At 40.2% G+C, this 15,816-nt stretch overlaps 1 protein-coding gene across 4 annotated transcripts in view; it reads left to right on the top strand.

Moving 5' to 3' along the window:
* Positions 1–15,816, top strand: part of THSD7A (thrombospondin type 1 domain containing 7A) — a 266,321-nt gene that overhangs the window by 206,959 nt on the left and 43,546 nt on the right. For all 4 annotated transcript variants that reach the window (XM_077936976.1, XM_077936978.1, XM_028749885.2 and 1 more), the window contains 2 exons: positions 1,030–1,224; positions 3,259–3,522. In XM_077936976.1, coding sequence (XP_077793102.1) covers positions 1,030–1,224; positions 3,259–3,522 — 459 coding nt within the window. The remainder of the gene's footprint in view (positions 1–1,029; positions 1,225–3,258; positions 3,523–15,816) is intronic.

The following is a 15,816-nucleotide window of genomic DNA, read 5'->3' as shown; positions in this document are numbered from 1 at the left end:
TGCATAAATGGTACAGCCTATGCATCTTTACTCAGAAGTAAGTCTCAGTTAGTTCAATGGGACTTCCAGGTAAGTGTGTGTAGGACTGCAAATCTCAGAGAAAATGGAGCCTAATTTGCAGCACTGCGGCAGGAGTGGTGAACCCATGGTTCTCCAGACGTTGCTGGACTTCAACTCCCATGCTACCCAACTGTTGCCCATGTTAGGTGGGGCTGATGGGAGTTGTAGTACAGCAACATCTGGAGGGTCACATGTTACCACTCCCTAATCTACTGGTATGCCTATTGTTGTTGTTGTTGTTGTTGTTGTTGTTGTTGTTATTATTATTATTATTATTATTACAAGTTGCTTGTTACTCAAATGTCCCCAGCAACTTACACTGTGTTTAAAAACCTAAACCTAGATACATTATACTGTTAAATTGTGTTTAAAATATATTCATTGGTTTTCTCCATTACAAGCTCCTTATGCCATTATTGCTAGAGAGAAGATCTTTTGTGTTTTTATATGGAGGTTTAATATAATGTTCAAGCTACAAAGCATTTTAAGGTAGACATACCTTCCTGCTTTCCTATGGAGCAAATACATTTCTCTTCAAAGTGTGTATCAACTGTGAATATAATTATAGTATATTTAAAATTATAAAAAGCTCAATTCATATCTCAGTATACCCATTATTTGGGAAAGTTAGTAATATAGGGCAGTTAAATTATACAGCAAAATGGGGCAGAATAATAGATGGCATTTATTCCTTCCTTTGTAGAATGGCTTGTATTGTATTTCTGTGCTGCATTTTTAATGTCACTTGCTGATCTGAATTATATGAGAGACGTGCAGCATTTTGCATTTTCTGAAATTTGAAAACAGTCCCATGGTACCAGAGATCCCAAGCAGAATGTTACTGTTCTTGAACCTATTGCCAGTTGAGCTAAATCAAATGTGGGTGACTCTGCTGGTTAGGTGCTCCATTGTCTTACTTACAAAAGGCCTAGCAACTCATTATAATTCTTTCTGCTTCTCTCCTTCCAGCTATTACTTGTCGCAAGCAAGATGGCGGACAGGCTGACATCAGCGAATGCCTTAAGCATGCAGGCTCTTTGCCACCTTTAACGCAACCCTGCCAAATCCCGTGCCAAGATGACTGTCAGTTCACAAGCTGGTCAAAGTTCTCTTCTTGCAATGGGGATTGTGGAGCATTTAGGACAAGAAAGCGCTCTCTTATTGGTAAGGGTTGGAAAATATCAAGAGAAACTTTGTTGGTAGTAGTAGGACTAGTGCTGCAGTGAGAAATTTACTTAGGGAGCAGGTAGAACCCCTAAAATGACTGAAATGCAGAAACTGTTGACATTAGTTGGGTAAGGTGTCACTGGAAACAACTTGACCAGAAAAGCCTTCCTTGTATGAATATTGAATTGATTTGTATTGCCCAAGGTAGTGCATTAACTGATCCATACGGAATCATCTGTAAGGTTAGACATACATATTCTAGTAGAAGTGGATATATATTCCAAATCTATACTGTGATTTCAGACAATCAAGGAAAAAACAAACACAAACAAACAAACAAACAAACAAACAAACAAACGTATATACGTGCATAGCCCTCCCAAGAAATCATGAAAAGAATATGTTACATTTGACAATAGACATCCATGGACTTCTGCTTCTTTTTGTACATAACATCATTATGCAAGTTATTTTTATGTAAAAGTAATCAGTCATGGATGCTTTAGTTGATATTCCTGCATTGCAGGACCTTGTACTAGATGACCTTTGGAGTCCCTTCCAACTCTATTATCCCTGGGAGGAAAAAATCCAAAATTTTCTAGGAGGAATTGAGGTCTTCCATTATCATTTATTATTGATAATGCTTTATTTTCCACCTACCCGAAAAAGAATTTATGTGCCATCTGCCATGAAGTTGTAGAATACAGTTTGAAATAATGCTAGCAGTCTTCTGAGCACTAGTGACAGGAATTTAGAGATGTGTGTCAATGGATTGCAGGCTATTTTTCATAACAGTGGTTTTGGTTCAACTTCAGAATGCTGCAACTACTCCACATTTACTACGTAAGAAATTGTATATACTCCTGACAGGGGAAGGACTTTCAGAAACAAGGTTAAATAGCTGGGCTGCAGTCCTGTAGACACTTTGACTGCTTCAATTCAATTGAAGTCAATGAGATTTTAGCATCCTGGGTGCAGAATTGCTGAATAAAGAAAAAACTGAAAGTCTTGGCTTTGAGTCAGTAAGTAGACTCATCTTTTGCTAGACAGACACTCCCAAGTGGGTGTCATGACACTCCATGTGAGTGTCATGAAGATGGTGGCAACATCATTAGACACAGGATTGATATGCATGATCTAGATCCTATAATCCAATTTGCAGGGCTAAAGAAATGTAGGAAATGAAAGACAAGGAATTCTGTGTAACTCGAAAACTTGCTTATTTCTACCCAAAATAACGTTGGTCCAATGAAAGCTGCACATTATCTGATTTGGATCTCTTCCACTTTAGGGCCTGGTTATTATTTAATGAGCAATAGGAAGAGCGCCTAGTTTAATCAGAACAGAGAATTACTGGTGCTATATCGACTGTCTCTGTTCTGTCTATGCTGGTAAACATTTTAATGACCCCACTGTCTTTCCGAGACGCATCTTATCACATCTCATAAAAATTGTATTATTTCTGAGCAAAGGAAAACATGGCAGCATCTACTGAGGCCCATTGAAATGGCAAGAAGGTAGATACGGGTTTCAGATTTGGATTGAAGTAATAAAGCTTTCACATAGTGATGTATTTTAAATAGAGTTTCCACTACGGGCTCATCCCCACTTCTGCTTCTCCGATGTCTCGAATGCACAGGTCTGAGTGGTTTTCCTCTTGTGTCGTACTTTCTGGGTATGGGCTTGAGAAGCTTTGCCTTCACTCCGTGCTTTAGTGCTAAATCGGAGCAACCAGCAATCCAGAGAAAACTCAGTGGACATTTGCTTCGATTCAGTGGTAAACAGCAGGTTTTCCCAGGGCAAGGTGGTGGGTCAAGTGGAAGTTTGGATGAGCGCTAAGATTATTTTCAGTGGTGGAAATCAGTTCTAACAAAACAGGGAACACAAATTGCGAAGACAATTCACAGTATGGGAACCCCATTGACTTATAAGAGACTTCACAATGTTGTAGATAACAAGCACCATAATAACCATTCAGATAAAGGATATCCCAAGAAAGCAATTTCTGAAGTTCTTTCTACTCCCTTCCAGGAAAAAGCAAGAAGAAGGAGAAATGCAAAAATCCCCAGCTGCATCCACTGATTGAGACCCAGATCTGTCCATGTGACAAGTATAATGCCCAGCCTGTGGGGAACTGGTCAGACTGCATCTTACCCGAGGGCAAAGTAGAAGTACTGCTGGGAATGAAAGTACAAGGAGACATCAAAGAGTGTGGGCAGGGCTACCGTTACCAAGCCATGGCTTGCTATGATCAAAACAGCAGACTTGTCGAAACATCACGATGCAACAGTCACGGTATTTAAAAATCTCTTCTTTTTCTGGTTGGTTAAAGCTGCTGTTAGTCTTTGAATATCACAGAGATACAGCATATAAGCAGAATTTGGAGGGGGGGGGGAATCACTGAGATAGTTAAGGAACCTTTCTCTGCAAGCCAGGAAAATTCCTTACCTTTATATGTTGCTTTTCCAGGTGTGTGTGTGTGTGTGTGTGTGTGTGTGTGTGTGTGTGTTTCCTTCTGTAAAAAAATAGATCCAGAGATGACATGAAAAAAACCTCCAGCTCTTGTTCATCCCTTGTGGTGAAAACAGTTGCTATAGAGCATGCAACACCATGGGTTTCTTTCAAATTCACTGTATTTTCAATTTACATTATGTTTCATTGTTTTTGCTGCAAAAGACTAACAGCGCTGCTCCTCTGGAAATGCATTCCTATTGCATTTGTAAATTGGTATGGTTCACGAATCGGGTGCGAATCATAGAAAACTGGGCATTCATATTCTGACAAAGAGCTAGAGTTTTATTGCCATTATCATTTATGTCCACACGGGCTAGCTGCCACCTGTCCTCAAATTCAGCAGGTAGCAGCAGTTGCCCTTTTTAAGATGTTGAGGCCTGGCTTTATCTTGCCTTTTTTTAAAAAAAAGATAGTGCATTTATCTTACTATTTTAAACTTCTTTTAGTTGACCAATAAATGCAATGCTGGATAAATAAGCAATGGTTTTATGAAAAGTGAAATCTTTCCTTTTTTATATACCTTTACATTTACTTAGTCATGTTATAGATCCACTTTAATCTAGGGGGATTAAAGATATGAAGTTGAACTGCAGTGGTTCTCTAAGCATGACTAACAGAGCAATCCAACCCCCCTTCGTGTTGGTCAGGGGGAGGTGGGTTGAATTGCATGGAGGTGTCCCTTAAGCCAGTTCTGCTGGTCTCTGTTGGCCTTCTCCCAGCATCTACCTGCAGAGTGACATCAGGATCACCCCGCTAGCTTCCCCTTGAAGAGGGTGAGAAATAGCTCAGTTGGTAGAGCAAAGGTGTGGGCAGGCTTTATGGGGATGGAGTGAGACTGAGCCAACCCGAGGTCCATTGGCTCTTGAGCTGGCCCATATGTGGTTGCATGCTGTCCCCACCTTCCCACCTAGCTGCTATGTGTGGTGGAGCAGATGTGACAGCGTCCCCACAACTCTGTTAAAGCCTGGGACCACCTTCCGTTTTCTAGAGTCCCAGATCATGGCTATATACAAGTTTTGCATAGCAGATGCATTTTCATAGCCTCCATGGAAGTGATATATTTAAGCACAAGCAGATTGCGGGATAGAGTCAAGGTGCATGACCTTAATCAACCCCTCTTCATGTTAATTTGTACCCAAACGAAGAAGCTTACATTTAGCTCTTCTACACTGCTGAGGTGTGTTGAGTCACATTTTAAGAGAGTTGTGGCTTCTCTGCATAACAAATTAACTGTGCTTGCTATTCTTTGCTGTTATACATATTAAATCATTGTCTGTGAGCCTCCAAACAATTTTCACAGATTGGTGTGAGGTGTTTTGTTTAAAAACCAATCTGCTTATGAGAGCTATAAGACCTTGGAAAATTGGGAGCTGGATATAAAGGCTTCCAATCGCACAAAATAAAAAAGCTGTGAGTCTAGAAACCTTAGACTATAGGTAACGCAAAATAATGAAAGACCTTCAGTCCGACAGAAGCAAGAGGGGCCTAGTGCCAATCCTTGTAGCTCTGAAGGATTATTATTTGTAAGAGCAACTATAAAAACACTGGGAAATCAGGAACCATCTATTCAACAGTACAGAGTAGCTGGAGCGCAGGCAATGGAGCTGATGGAGTTGCTATCTTGCAGTGTCAGAAGGGAAATCTTATTATGTTGGATGGAATCCAAACTGTTTGCCACAAGAACACAACACTATCCAGTAAAGAAATTACGTAATCTCTTTTCTTTTGCTGCCGCTTCTGAAGTTTAGAAACTCCTGAGTCACAGATGACTAGGTGAGACATGGTCTTACAGAGACACCACTGACCTTGGGTCTGATGTGACCTATAAAAATAATAAATATAAATCAAGAGTACAGCAGAGTTAATCCTGTATACCATCAGGATACGTAGCAGCAGGATTAGGGACAGCAGCATTAATAGATAAGATGGTTGACTTTCCATTGACTTTCCATTGTGTTGACGTTTGTTCCAATATCACTTTTCCAGTAAGACTTATTGAGCTGCTTCATGTGTTAAGTTTTTAGTTTACACCTGTATTGAACATATGCATTGTACTTCCGTGTTTCAAAGCACGTGCTGGACCTGGGTATTTCCTGAAACAGGAGTGAGGAACCTAAGGCCCAGGGGCCCCTCCCAAGGCCACGCTCCTCACTAGTTTTGCTTCATAATCAAGTGTCCTTCTGCCTGACTAGAATGTGTCCTTGAACTCTGATAGTGCCTTTTCTTTGGATGGAGGTTAGAGGTGTGTGTGTGCGCATCCGCGTGCAGAAACTACCCTATTGTATATAGGTAAAAATAACATTCATTGCTCTGCCAGCTTTTGCCTCTGGTCTCATCCACCACTGGGATGTGGCTAGAAGAAAGTTGCTCAGAAGGGAATGTGTCTCAGGCTGAAAAAAAGTTCCCCACCCTTGCCCTAGAGGGAGCTCCTGATTGACCAGGGCTCTTTATTACATCTCTCTGGGCTGTGCCATACAAAGCAGCCTCAACAGCACTGAAGATGCTCCCATTCTTGCAACTGAAAGGAATCAATAACTTGTCTTTGTATTTTCGGTTGCATATCTATGCTGGATTAGTAGTTTACGTGGCAATATTTTGGCCTGTCATTCCCTGGACAAATTAGACAGCGTCCTTTTTATGACTAATTATTTTGTTAGGTCATGCACGGCTTTCCATTATGTTGGCTCACTTACTTGCGTAACAGTATTTCTAAGCCGCCCTGTAACAAAATTCTAAGGGCAGCTTTAATCAAGAAACAGAACAGTTTAAAATCCCAGCATCAAACAATAGTAAAATTAGGAATATAGGATACAAACAGTAAGAGAGCAAAAATGGTTTAGAAAGACTGGACCGATAAAATATTTTCTCCTGATGTCAAAATGACGCCAAGATGGTTATCAGACAGGTTTCTCTGGGGAGGACATTCCACTGCAATGACCCCACCACTGAAAATGCCCTGTGTTCTGTACCTAGTCACCATACCACCACACTTGGTGGGAGCACTTTAAGAAGGGCCTCCAAAGAAGACCTCAAGATCCAGACACATGGAGAGAGGTGCTTCTTCAAATACCTTGGTCCCAAGCTGTGAAGGAAAGGAAAGGAAAGCAGTACCTTGAATTGGACTGGAAGCCAGTGGAGATTGTAAAGTACTGGCATGATGTATATAACTCAGTTAGAATCCGAGAACTTTATTCTTAACTAATTTAAGTTTCCAGACCATTTTCAAAAGCAGCTCCCCACACAGTGAGCTGCAGTAGTCTAAGCAGGAGGTAACTAGGGCATGGATTACTGAAGCAAGGCTGTCTCTTTCCAGGTAGGCAAGTAGGTAGTGTACTATTCTTAGTTGGTGAAAAGCTGTTCAGCTACAGAGGCTACTTGTGCCTTAGTAACACAAATGAATCAATGAACACCTCCAGACTACAAACCTGAACCTTTGGGGGAATGCAACCTGTTTAGAACAGGTTGAACACCACTTGCCCCATGGGGTAAGTAATCTCCAATATGCTTCAAAAATAATACTTTTTAAAAAATCGCTCTCTTTTTTCAATGCAGAAAGAGAGAGACCAAATAAAAGAAATCTGTCAATCATCTTGGGCATCTCAAGAGAGACAACACACAAACCTCTCACAAATCTGTTTATATGTCTTCAGCAAAAATTAGATATTTGTCCATCTGTGATTGCTTATCAAAGCCTGGTGTGTTGGGTTTTTGTGGTTAGATTTCTAAAAAGAAAAAAAGGAAAAAGTGAGATCTGGAGACAATATGTCTCCTGTATATCATTTTTCTCTTGATCCATTTCTTTTGTAGCAATGTCAAAACTTAGCTTGGAGAAGAGGAGGTTAAGGGGTGATATGATAGCCATGTTCAAATATATAAAAGGATGTCATATAGAGGAGGGAGAAAGGTTGTTTTCTGCTGCTCCAGCGAAGCGGACACGGAGCAATGGATCCAAACTACAAGAAAGAAGATTCCACCTAAACATTAGGAAGAACTTCCTGACAGTAAGAGCTGTTCGACAGTGGAATTTGCTGCCAAGGAGTGTGGTGGAGTCTCCTTCTTTGGAGGTCTTTAAGCAGAGGCTTGACAACCATATGTCAGGAGTGCTCTGATGGTGTTTCCTGCTTGGCAGGGGGTTGGACTCGATGGCCCTTGTGGTCTATTCCAACTCTATGATTCTATGAAAACTAAGTCATTTCATTGCCCAATTTGGCATTTCAATTTTAATCTAAATCAAATGTGGGCATGGATTTTTTAAAGAGCATTAATAATTTGACTTTTTTGGGAGGCACTATTGGAATTCAGAAAATATTTTAATTGTATTGAACTGATGTTTCCCCCAGATGATACTGTGTAACTCACTTCATCTCCATTTCTCAAAGGTCTCCAACCAGTATAGCCAACATAATGCCAGTACATCTCAATAAAATCTTCGAAATTTGTGAATGGAAAACACCACAGAAAATGTTACATGTCTTCAATATATAGTATATGGTAATAAGGATATCCTAGCGTGTTCATAACTTGTTTATTTGTTATTTACAAGCATTTCTTTCTTTTCTGTATTGATTTTATATTTAAAAACATAACTTAAAACATAACTAAGCTTCAGTATCAGAGAATAATACCCACAACAAAAACCACACACAAATTACTCCCTACAAATTGCAGTATAAAGAATAATGATTATTCTTATGGTTCCTTCAGCGTAAACAACTATGAGTTCCACAAAGTAGCTTATGAGATGGCAGCATTACATCATTAGTTTTCTTATCTCCATGCGCTACAAAATCAAACCACTCTGATCCAAAACTATCATTCTTTTTAGTCCCTCCAGCCAATTTTAATCTACTTAATATTTTAAAAACCTCTTAAGCAGTGTACCGTATGTATGATATAGAAACAGTATCCATTAATATAAAACCGCAACTTGAAACTGATAAAACAATATACAGAAGATACATACACACAGTATTAAAACATACAGAATATGTTCTGGGGATTCATATGCTTAGAACTGTCCAGAACTGGGTAAAGCAAGGCCCGAACAAAAGTTTTTATAAGATGTCTTATAAAAACATATATGAATGACATGGATCAGTTATGCCCAAACAACGCTACACAAAGGTGTCAGAATTGTACCTTGCAAAATGTATAAGATCACAGAAACAAAAAATGGTGGTAAAACTCAAAATGGTGCTGGAAAATGTAGGGAACTTTAAAGCACTATTAAATCGCCTGTTGTGTTTTCATGGAAACTTTTGGGGGCACTGAAAGGACAACAAACCACAATTCATATAACTCTATAAAAAGCCATTTATAATACAAATACTGTATAATATATATTTTGACCATCCCAACCATATTTTTTAAAAACCTTTTAGAATGTGGGGGCATGCATGCCTTAATAGATATAGTCTTTCCTTAAGCTTTGCTTGATCATAAAACGAACCAACATCAACCTAGTGCCCATATTTAATCCTATAAGACTAAGATTGTAATGCTACACACACACACACTGCATGTCAGTGGCAGCTGCAGGAGTTTGATTGGAGCATAAACTCACCTCTGTTGGCAGAGTCTAGTGGAGAGGAAGCACCACTGATGAAGACTCCTTGGTGTGATTCTTGCATTGCAGGGGGCTGGACTAGATGATCCTTGGGGTCCTTTTCATCTCTACAGTTCTATGGTTCTGTGAAATGTTTGAGCAACACTGATGTATGGATAATGGACAATCAGGTTATCAGTGCTGGCTGTAGCACTTCGGACAGCAAAATCTCTATTCTTGCTGTATTCCCAGTACCAATGCTACTCAAATAAATCTGAGTGTGTATTTCTAACTTCTGCAGCCCATTGCACCGGCATGACATGTGAACCCTGTTCAGAGAAAATTACCACAGCCATTGCTGTTTGCTGGATGCTACTGACGGCAGACAACTTTTGCCATTGTAATTTCAGAATGCTGCTATATAATCGGACCATTGAGGATTATGACCATCTTCTCTTGTAACTCTTCTCTTGGTCAGCACTCTGATGCAGCAGAGAGATTTAACGTTTTTATATAGGTCATAATGCACTTCTTAATTCATGTCGGTTTATTTTTTAAGACCTCAGGCACAGTCAACCAGTCCAGGATGGCTTGTCTGCTGCCTTATTAGTGGGAGATTATTTCCCCCTTTAGCATTAATTAAATGAGATACATTGATTTGTGCTGACTCTACAAAGCTCTGTGTGGTTGCAAGGCTTAGGCAGGGGATTAGAGGGGAATATCTGTGCATTGGTGAATGTTTCTAGAACAGCTGTTGGGAGTATCCATGTGAAGTGCTGAATTTCTTATTTAATTGCTTATGCGTCTGATAGTAAACTCTCAGATGCTATAAAAGAGTCCATGTGGTTGCAAACATTGCTTTATTGTTTATGTGTACTCTTTCATCATTTAAAAAAGTCTTTTTTCACAAACTCTACCCTGCAGCTATGTGAAGGGAAAGTAAAATGAAATAGAAATGCAGAAGAAAGACTTTTAAAGCTCCACTTTGTCTTGCAATGTACCTTATGAAATACGATATTATTTCCACTGATGTGTCAGAGGTTATAAATTTATTTTAGCCATTTCGTGTATTCAGAAAAGTGGACTATGAACAAACAAATCAAGGTCAGAGTGAATGAGAATATATTCTGATTCCTTCCAGTACTACTGAATTCCACATCTCCATGCTGTACAGTGCTGTTGAGAAATTGCCTCTAATAAGCTTGATGGAACAATCTCTCTAATATATCTTTGTCTGTGATTGTTGTCGGTCATGCAAACGGCAGCATAACCACAGAACTGCAGGCGGACAAGGAGGTGAGCGAGGAAGCAGTGTGAGTGGTGGTGGGTGGCAGCCTGTGGCCCAAACAAGCCAGACAGGAACAGCCAGGGCAGGGCAGGGCTTCTTCTTCTTCTTCTTCTTCTTCTTCTTCTTCTTCTTCTTCTTCTTCTTCTTCTTCTTCTTCTTCTTCTTCTTCTTCTTCCTCAATTACTCATAGCCGAGTAAGATTGTCTTCCATAAACATGGTTTTAAAAGTGAGTCTGTAAGTGACTGTGTGGAGGCCATTTCTGAATCCACACATCCTTCCACAGTGGGGACGTAGGTTTCTGGGTGGGAGTTGGTCACGGTGAGGGTTTGCTGAACGTGCCTTCCTCTTAGCACATTTCTCCCTTTCGTCTTGAGTTCAAGCGTCTTCAAAGCCCATTGCAGCTTTGGTAAAAGCTGTTCTCCGATTGGAGTGCTCGCAGGCCAGTGTTTCCCAGTTGTTGGTGTTTATACTACTTTTTTTAAAAGATTTGCCTTGAGAGAGTCTTTGAACCTCTTTTGTTGACTGCCAGCATCAACTCCCCATCATCTGTCCTACTCTGTGGCTGCTGTACACCTGACATGCTGCCTCTTTGGCCTCGGCAATGTTGCAGGCCAAGGAGGAAGAAAGCAGCAACAAAACAGAATGGTTGCTGGGGAGCTGCCCCAGCAGGCGAGTGTCCTTGGGGGTGATCAGGAAGTAACAGGGCACTTTCTAAGCCTTCCCACTCTCCCGCCGGTTACTGCTGATGGTTGCTGTGGGAGAAGGGAGAAGGAAATAACGCCTTTCTTCTCCTGCTCTCTGCAGCAGCGGTGACAGGGGGAGAGTGAGGAGTATTGGAAAGCTCACCCTGTGCAGATCTGACCTCCTTTCCAGCCTGCCTGCCAGGGAAAAGGAGATGATGATGATTTGGGGCAAGCTGTAAGGGGAGGGGGCTTGGTGAATGTTGTGGTGGTGGGGATGATGATGAACATAATCAATCCTCCTGGAAAACTGGGAATATCCCCTCCCTCACCCAAATTTAGGATATTCCACCATTCTTCAGCAGAGTTTCTTGTTCTTTGAGGAAAATTAAGTGGCTCGTGTAAATGTAAACAAGGTTTAATAATAAAACTGTAGCAAAATAACATAATGTCTGGGAGAAACTAAAACAACATCATGAGAGGCTAGTCTGAGGCAAGAAAACGAGAAGAGGCAGTTGGTCCCTCTTAACTGACAGGACACACACAAGCCCCGCCCACCAGATACCCAACATTCCACTGATCAAATTAGGTCCTATTGTTTTTCTTACAGTGAAGGGGGGTGGGGTGGGTGGATGGGATTGGCAAGCAGAGCTAGCAGGATCGGCAGCCCCTAGTATTTCTAAAAGAAATGTGTGATGTGCATGAGATGCTTCAAATAGCACCCAAGATTATACTACCTTTGCATTTGTCCCATTCAGATATGCATAGATTATTGCTTTTTTACTTTCTTGATGCAATTTTTATAATACAATGAAATCCAGTGAGATTCAGGTAGAAATTGAGTCTTTCAAAGGCTGTGGCACACCTTCTGCACCCGGCAGATGTTGGCCCAATTGATAAGACTCAGAAATATGAAATGATAAGAGTGTGAGTTGAACGGGAAAACAACAACAACATAATATTGTGGCATGAGTAGAGGGCAGCTACAGCAAGGTTTAGTAATGGCCACCAATTTAGGTGGCTTCAAAAGATTAGACATAGGAGATAGCAATGATTGCTAGCCAATAACTTCCAGTATTCATTCCAGAATACGATGAATAGCAGTTCCTGAGGAGCCAAAATAGGGAGAGCGCTATTGCGCTCATGTTCTGTTTGCGGGTTTCTCAAAGGACACTGAGAGCAGGATGCTGACTAGATGGGCCTTTGGTCTGATCCTGCAGAGCTCTCCTTATGTTCTTAAGAGCTGGTCCCAGAATTCACTCTTAAACTTACCTGCTATGAGTGTGCCTATGTTCGTGTATGGAAAACCAGTGTAGGGAAAACCAGATGTTTCTTAATGGCAAATTGGAGGATGAGGGCAAATAGTTCTGTCACTAACCTCAAATCATTTGCTTTGGTGTACTTTCCACTTAAAACGGTGAGACTTGCATCCCAATAAACATGCTTAGGATCAAGATATTAGAATAAATGATATAGTGCCTTCTTGCAAAGGCTAGAATGTGTCATGATGGCATGATAATCATAAATGTTGATGAGAGAATTCAATAACAGTTTAGTCAAAAGGTGCTGTGTTTTTTCGTCTGTGTCTGGTTGCTGCATCATAGCACGTTGATGCGCAAGGAAGACTCTCTTGCCATTTTAACTAGTGTCATCGTTTCTAATCTCGCAGTGAGTCATGACCTGTGAGGTGTCCATTAGCATGAAAAACTAGGGAAGCCTCTCTTCAGTAAAGAAGGGACCAAACTGCTGATGCAGAAGATCAATTGCTGTGTGCCACTGAAGCCTTGGAGGCTAATCCTGAAAACAAGATAAAAGACATGCCGTTGTTCAATTCATCACTCCATGGGCTCCTGTGACATAGCCATGAATACAAATACTGTCAGGTAGACTGTAAATACCTTTGAAAGTCAAGGGAGATTCAAGAAGTGGTGTCCTTCACTAAACCTAGAAGATCAGTTCTGTACTTGCACAAAGCAAAAATATATTGGAATATCAGTATCTATATAATACATGGGTGCACAAGTCCAAGTTTATATTTCTACAAATGTGTAGCTGCAAATGTTGATTCACCCACTTTCTGTGATGTAGCTGTATCTTTTGAAAATGTGTCTGACATGATAAACGTTGGGTTATTTATGAATTACAACGAGGGTTTTTGTTTTGCTGGAGAAAAGCTCATGTCTGCTCTTCCTCCATTTTTTACTTTTATTATTTGAAGGTTTTCCCATTTATACTGCTTGAATCATTATTATCCATCTTTGTAACTAATCTGTATAGAAGACTGCCCAAGAAACTGGGGATGGTGAGATAGTCAACCCATATTTTATGGCTTTTAATCCAACCCGTGGAAGAGAATAAAAATAAATATATAAAAACCTTTATGATTGCAGACCAAGTTGTGTGGCAGATTCATCTGGGGTGCTATATTTGCCGGACTTTCAGGTATAATTCCTAAACTTTGTTGATCCGGTGTAATGCTTTCAGGGCCACATTAAGACTTGACAGGCAGGCAATATATTTCATCCCTACCCTCTTCTCACATATATAGCAGATGCACATCAATTTATCATTTACATCAGGGGAGACTTATCTGTGACCCTGCAAATGTTGCTGGGCTGCAGTTAATTCCCACTAGCCTCAGCCAGCATACCCAGTGTTCAGGAACAATGGGAGTTGTAGTCCTATATCTTCAAGGCAGCCGTGCTTTACATGAAAAAACCCATAGGTCAAAGAATCAAAACAACTTGGCCTCCTCCCCTGCATTACCTCATTAGATTACATTTCTTTTTAAGTACTTATTTTCTCAGCTTGGCTCACTTCAAGCATGCCCCCCCCTTTCTTCTTTTCATGTCAAAAGACCACACATCCCACTTTATATTTTAATAGGGCTGCCATCTGAACAGCTGTCCCTTCACATCTACTCGGTGGCTTCCCTGACTCACTTATCCTTTAATAGTGCTAACTAGCATGGTGCCGTTTTCAAGGATAAGTTGTTGAAGTCAGGTTCTCTATATAAACTGGGTGATTCATGAGTAGGGATGAGGGAGGAATTTGGTTCAGTTCATATTATAGAGGAATATATCAAATCCATACTTTCCAGAACAAAAAACAGCCATCCTTTGAAATTTGCACTTATCCAAAGTTTGTGATGCAGTTATCCAACCAAGCCATGCTTTTTAACAACAACAACAACAACAACAACAACAACAATATATTAGGGGACATTGTGCATAAAAAACATGTTAGTAAAAATAACATACAAAAAATGCACTATATTAGTGGAAATTGCTTCCTGAAACATATGCATTATTCGGAACTGTACCGAAATATGTTTATTAGGAGAAATTCACATTAAAATGCTAATATACATGAGAATTAAAAAAAAAAACCCAAAACATTTGCAAATTGCTGCAGAAATGTGAAGAACCAAAGACTGGAAGAATGAGAAACTGAAAGATCCTTCCAACTCTGTTCAAGAGGGCCTCATGAATCAACTTCCAGTACCTGAACAAGGTGTTCAAAGTCAGTCCTTTTCCCATAACGTCTCATCTGTACCTCATTTAATAATCACTTATTCATGATAGGGTCACTCTGTGGGCTGGTTCAGATGTAACACGAAACCATGGTTTAGAGTTTACCAACCCAGATAGGTGGGGTAATAATAATAATAATAATAATAATAATAATAATCCAGTCCCACTCCCCTGTCCTTTCTTCCAGGAAAAGGTTTTTGCTTCTGCTTCGTTTTTGTTTTTATTAACCACAGGCCTCGTATTTCATCCACACCTGAACAAACAGCAATTAAGCTTAGCTACTGGTAATAGAAACAAGGTGACTTCACACCTTGGTTTTTGTACTTGGCTTGTTTAAATTAACCGTGGTTGGATTTCATGCTGAACTGAGGCTAATATAAAATGGAAGCTGAAGGTTGTGATCACTTCCTTACAACTGTACCAGTCAGAGTAAGAAAAAGGAGATGGAGCCCATGAAAACTCAGAGAAGTTAGGCTCAATCAATAATGGTTTAGTCTTACATGCATGTTTATCTCTTCTCATATCATCCTGCATCTGTTCCTCCCATACACATACTTGCCATTCCTCTGATTTCTCCTTGCCATTTGCTCTTCTGTGTCCCTCTTGTTTTCTTCTGTATGAGTGGTTACATCCATTTTTCTTTGTGTTATTAAAACAGAAATATGGAAGAACATTTGGTCTACGCATGTGAAAGATGATAAATGTCTTGGCCAACTGTTGGGAACATCAGGTCAAAAGGGGAATTAAGTATTTTTCCATTACAATTAAGACTTAACCAATTTTGCAGATGTCCAGTTTCATCATGAGTCACATCGCATTACATTGTAAATACATTTAACAAAGCATAGTTTATGATTCTCAGCTTTGGGATGGGCATAGTAGTCTTTCTGAGCGTTTGCTATTGTCTGGAATTATAAGAGGACTTGTATCTAAAAATCCATGTAGGTGTAACAGGAAGTGCTACATTGGTAGGGGATAGTCTGGTATTTCTGCTAGGAAGGCAAGAAGGCATGCAAAATAAGTACCTA

This window comes from Podarcis muralis, chromosome 12 (assembly GCF_964188315.1).
Source record: "Podarcis muralis chromosome 12, rPodMur119.hap1.1, whole genome shotgun sequence".
Classification (NCBI taxonomy): Eukaryota; Metazoa; Chordata; class Lepidosauria; order Squamata; family Lacertidae; genus Podarcis; species Podarcis muralis.
This window is presented reverse-complemented; position numbering and strand designations above follow the sequence as displayed.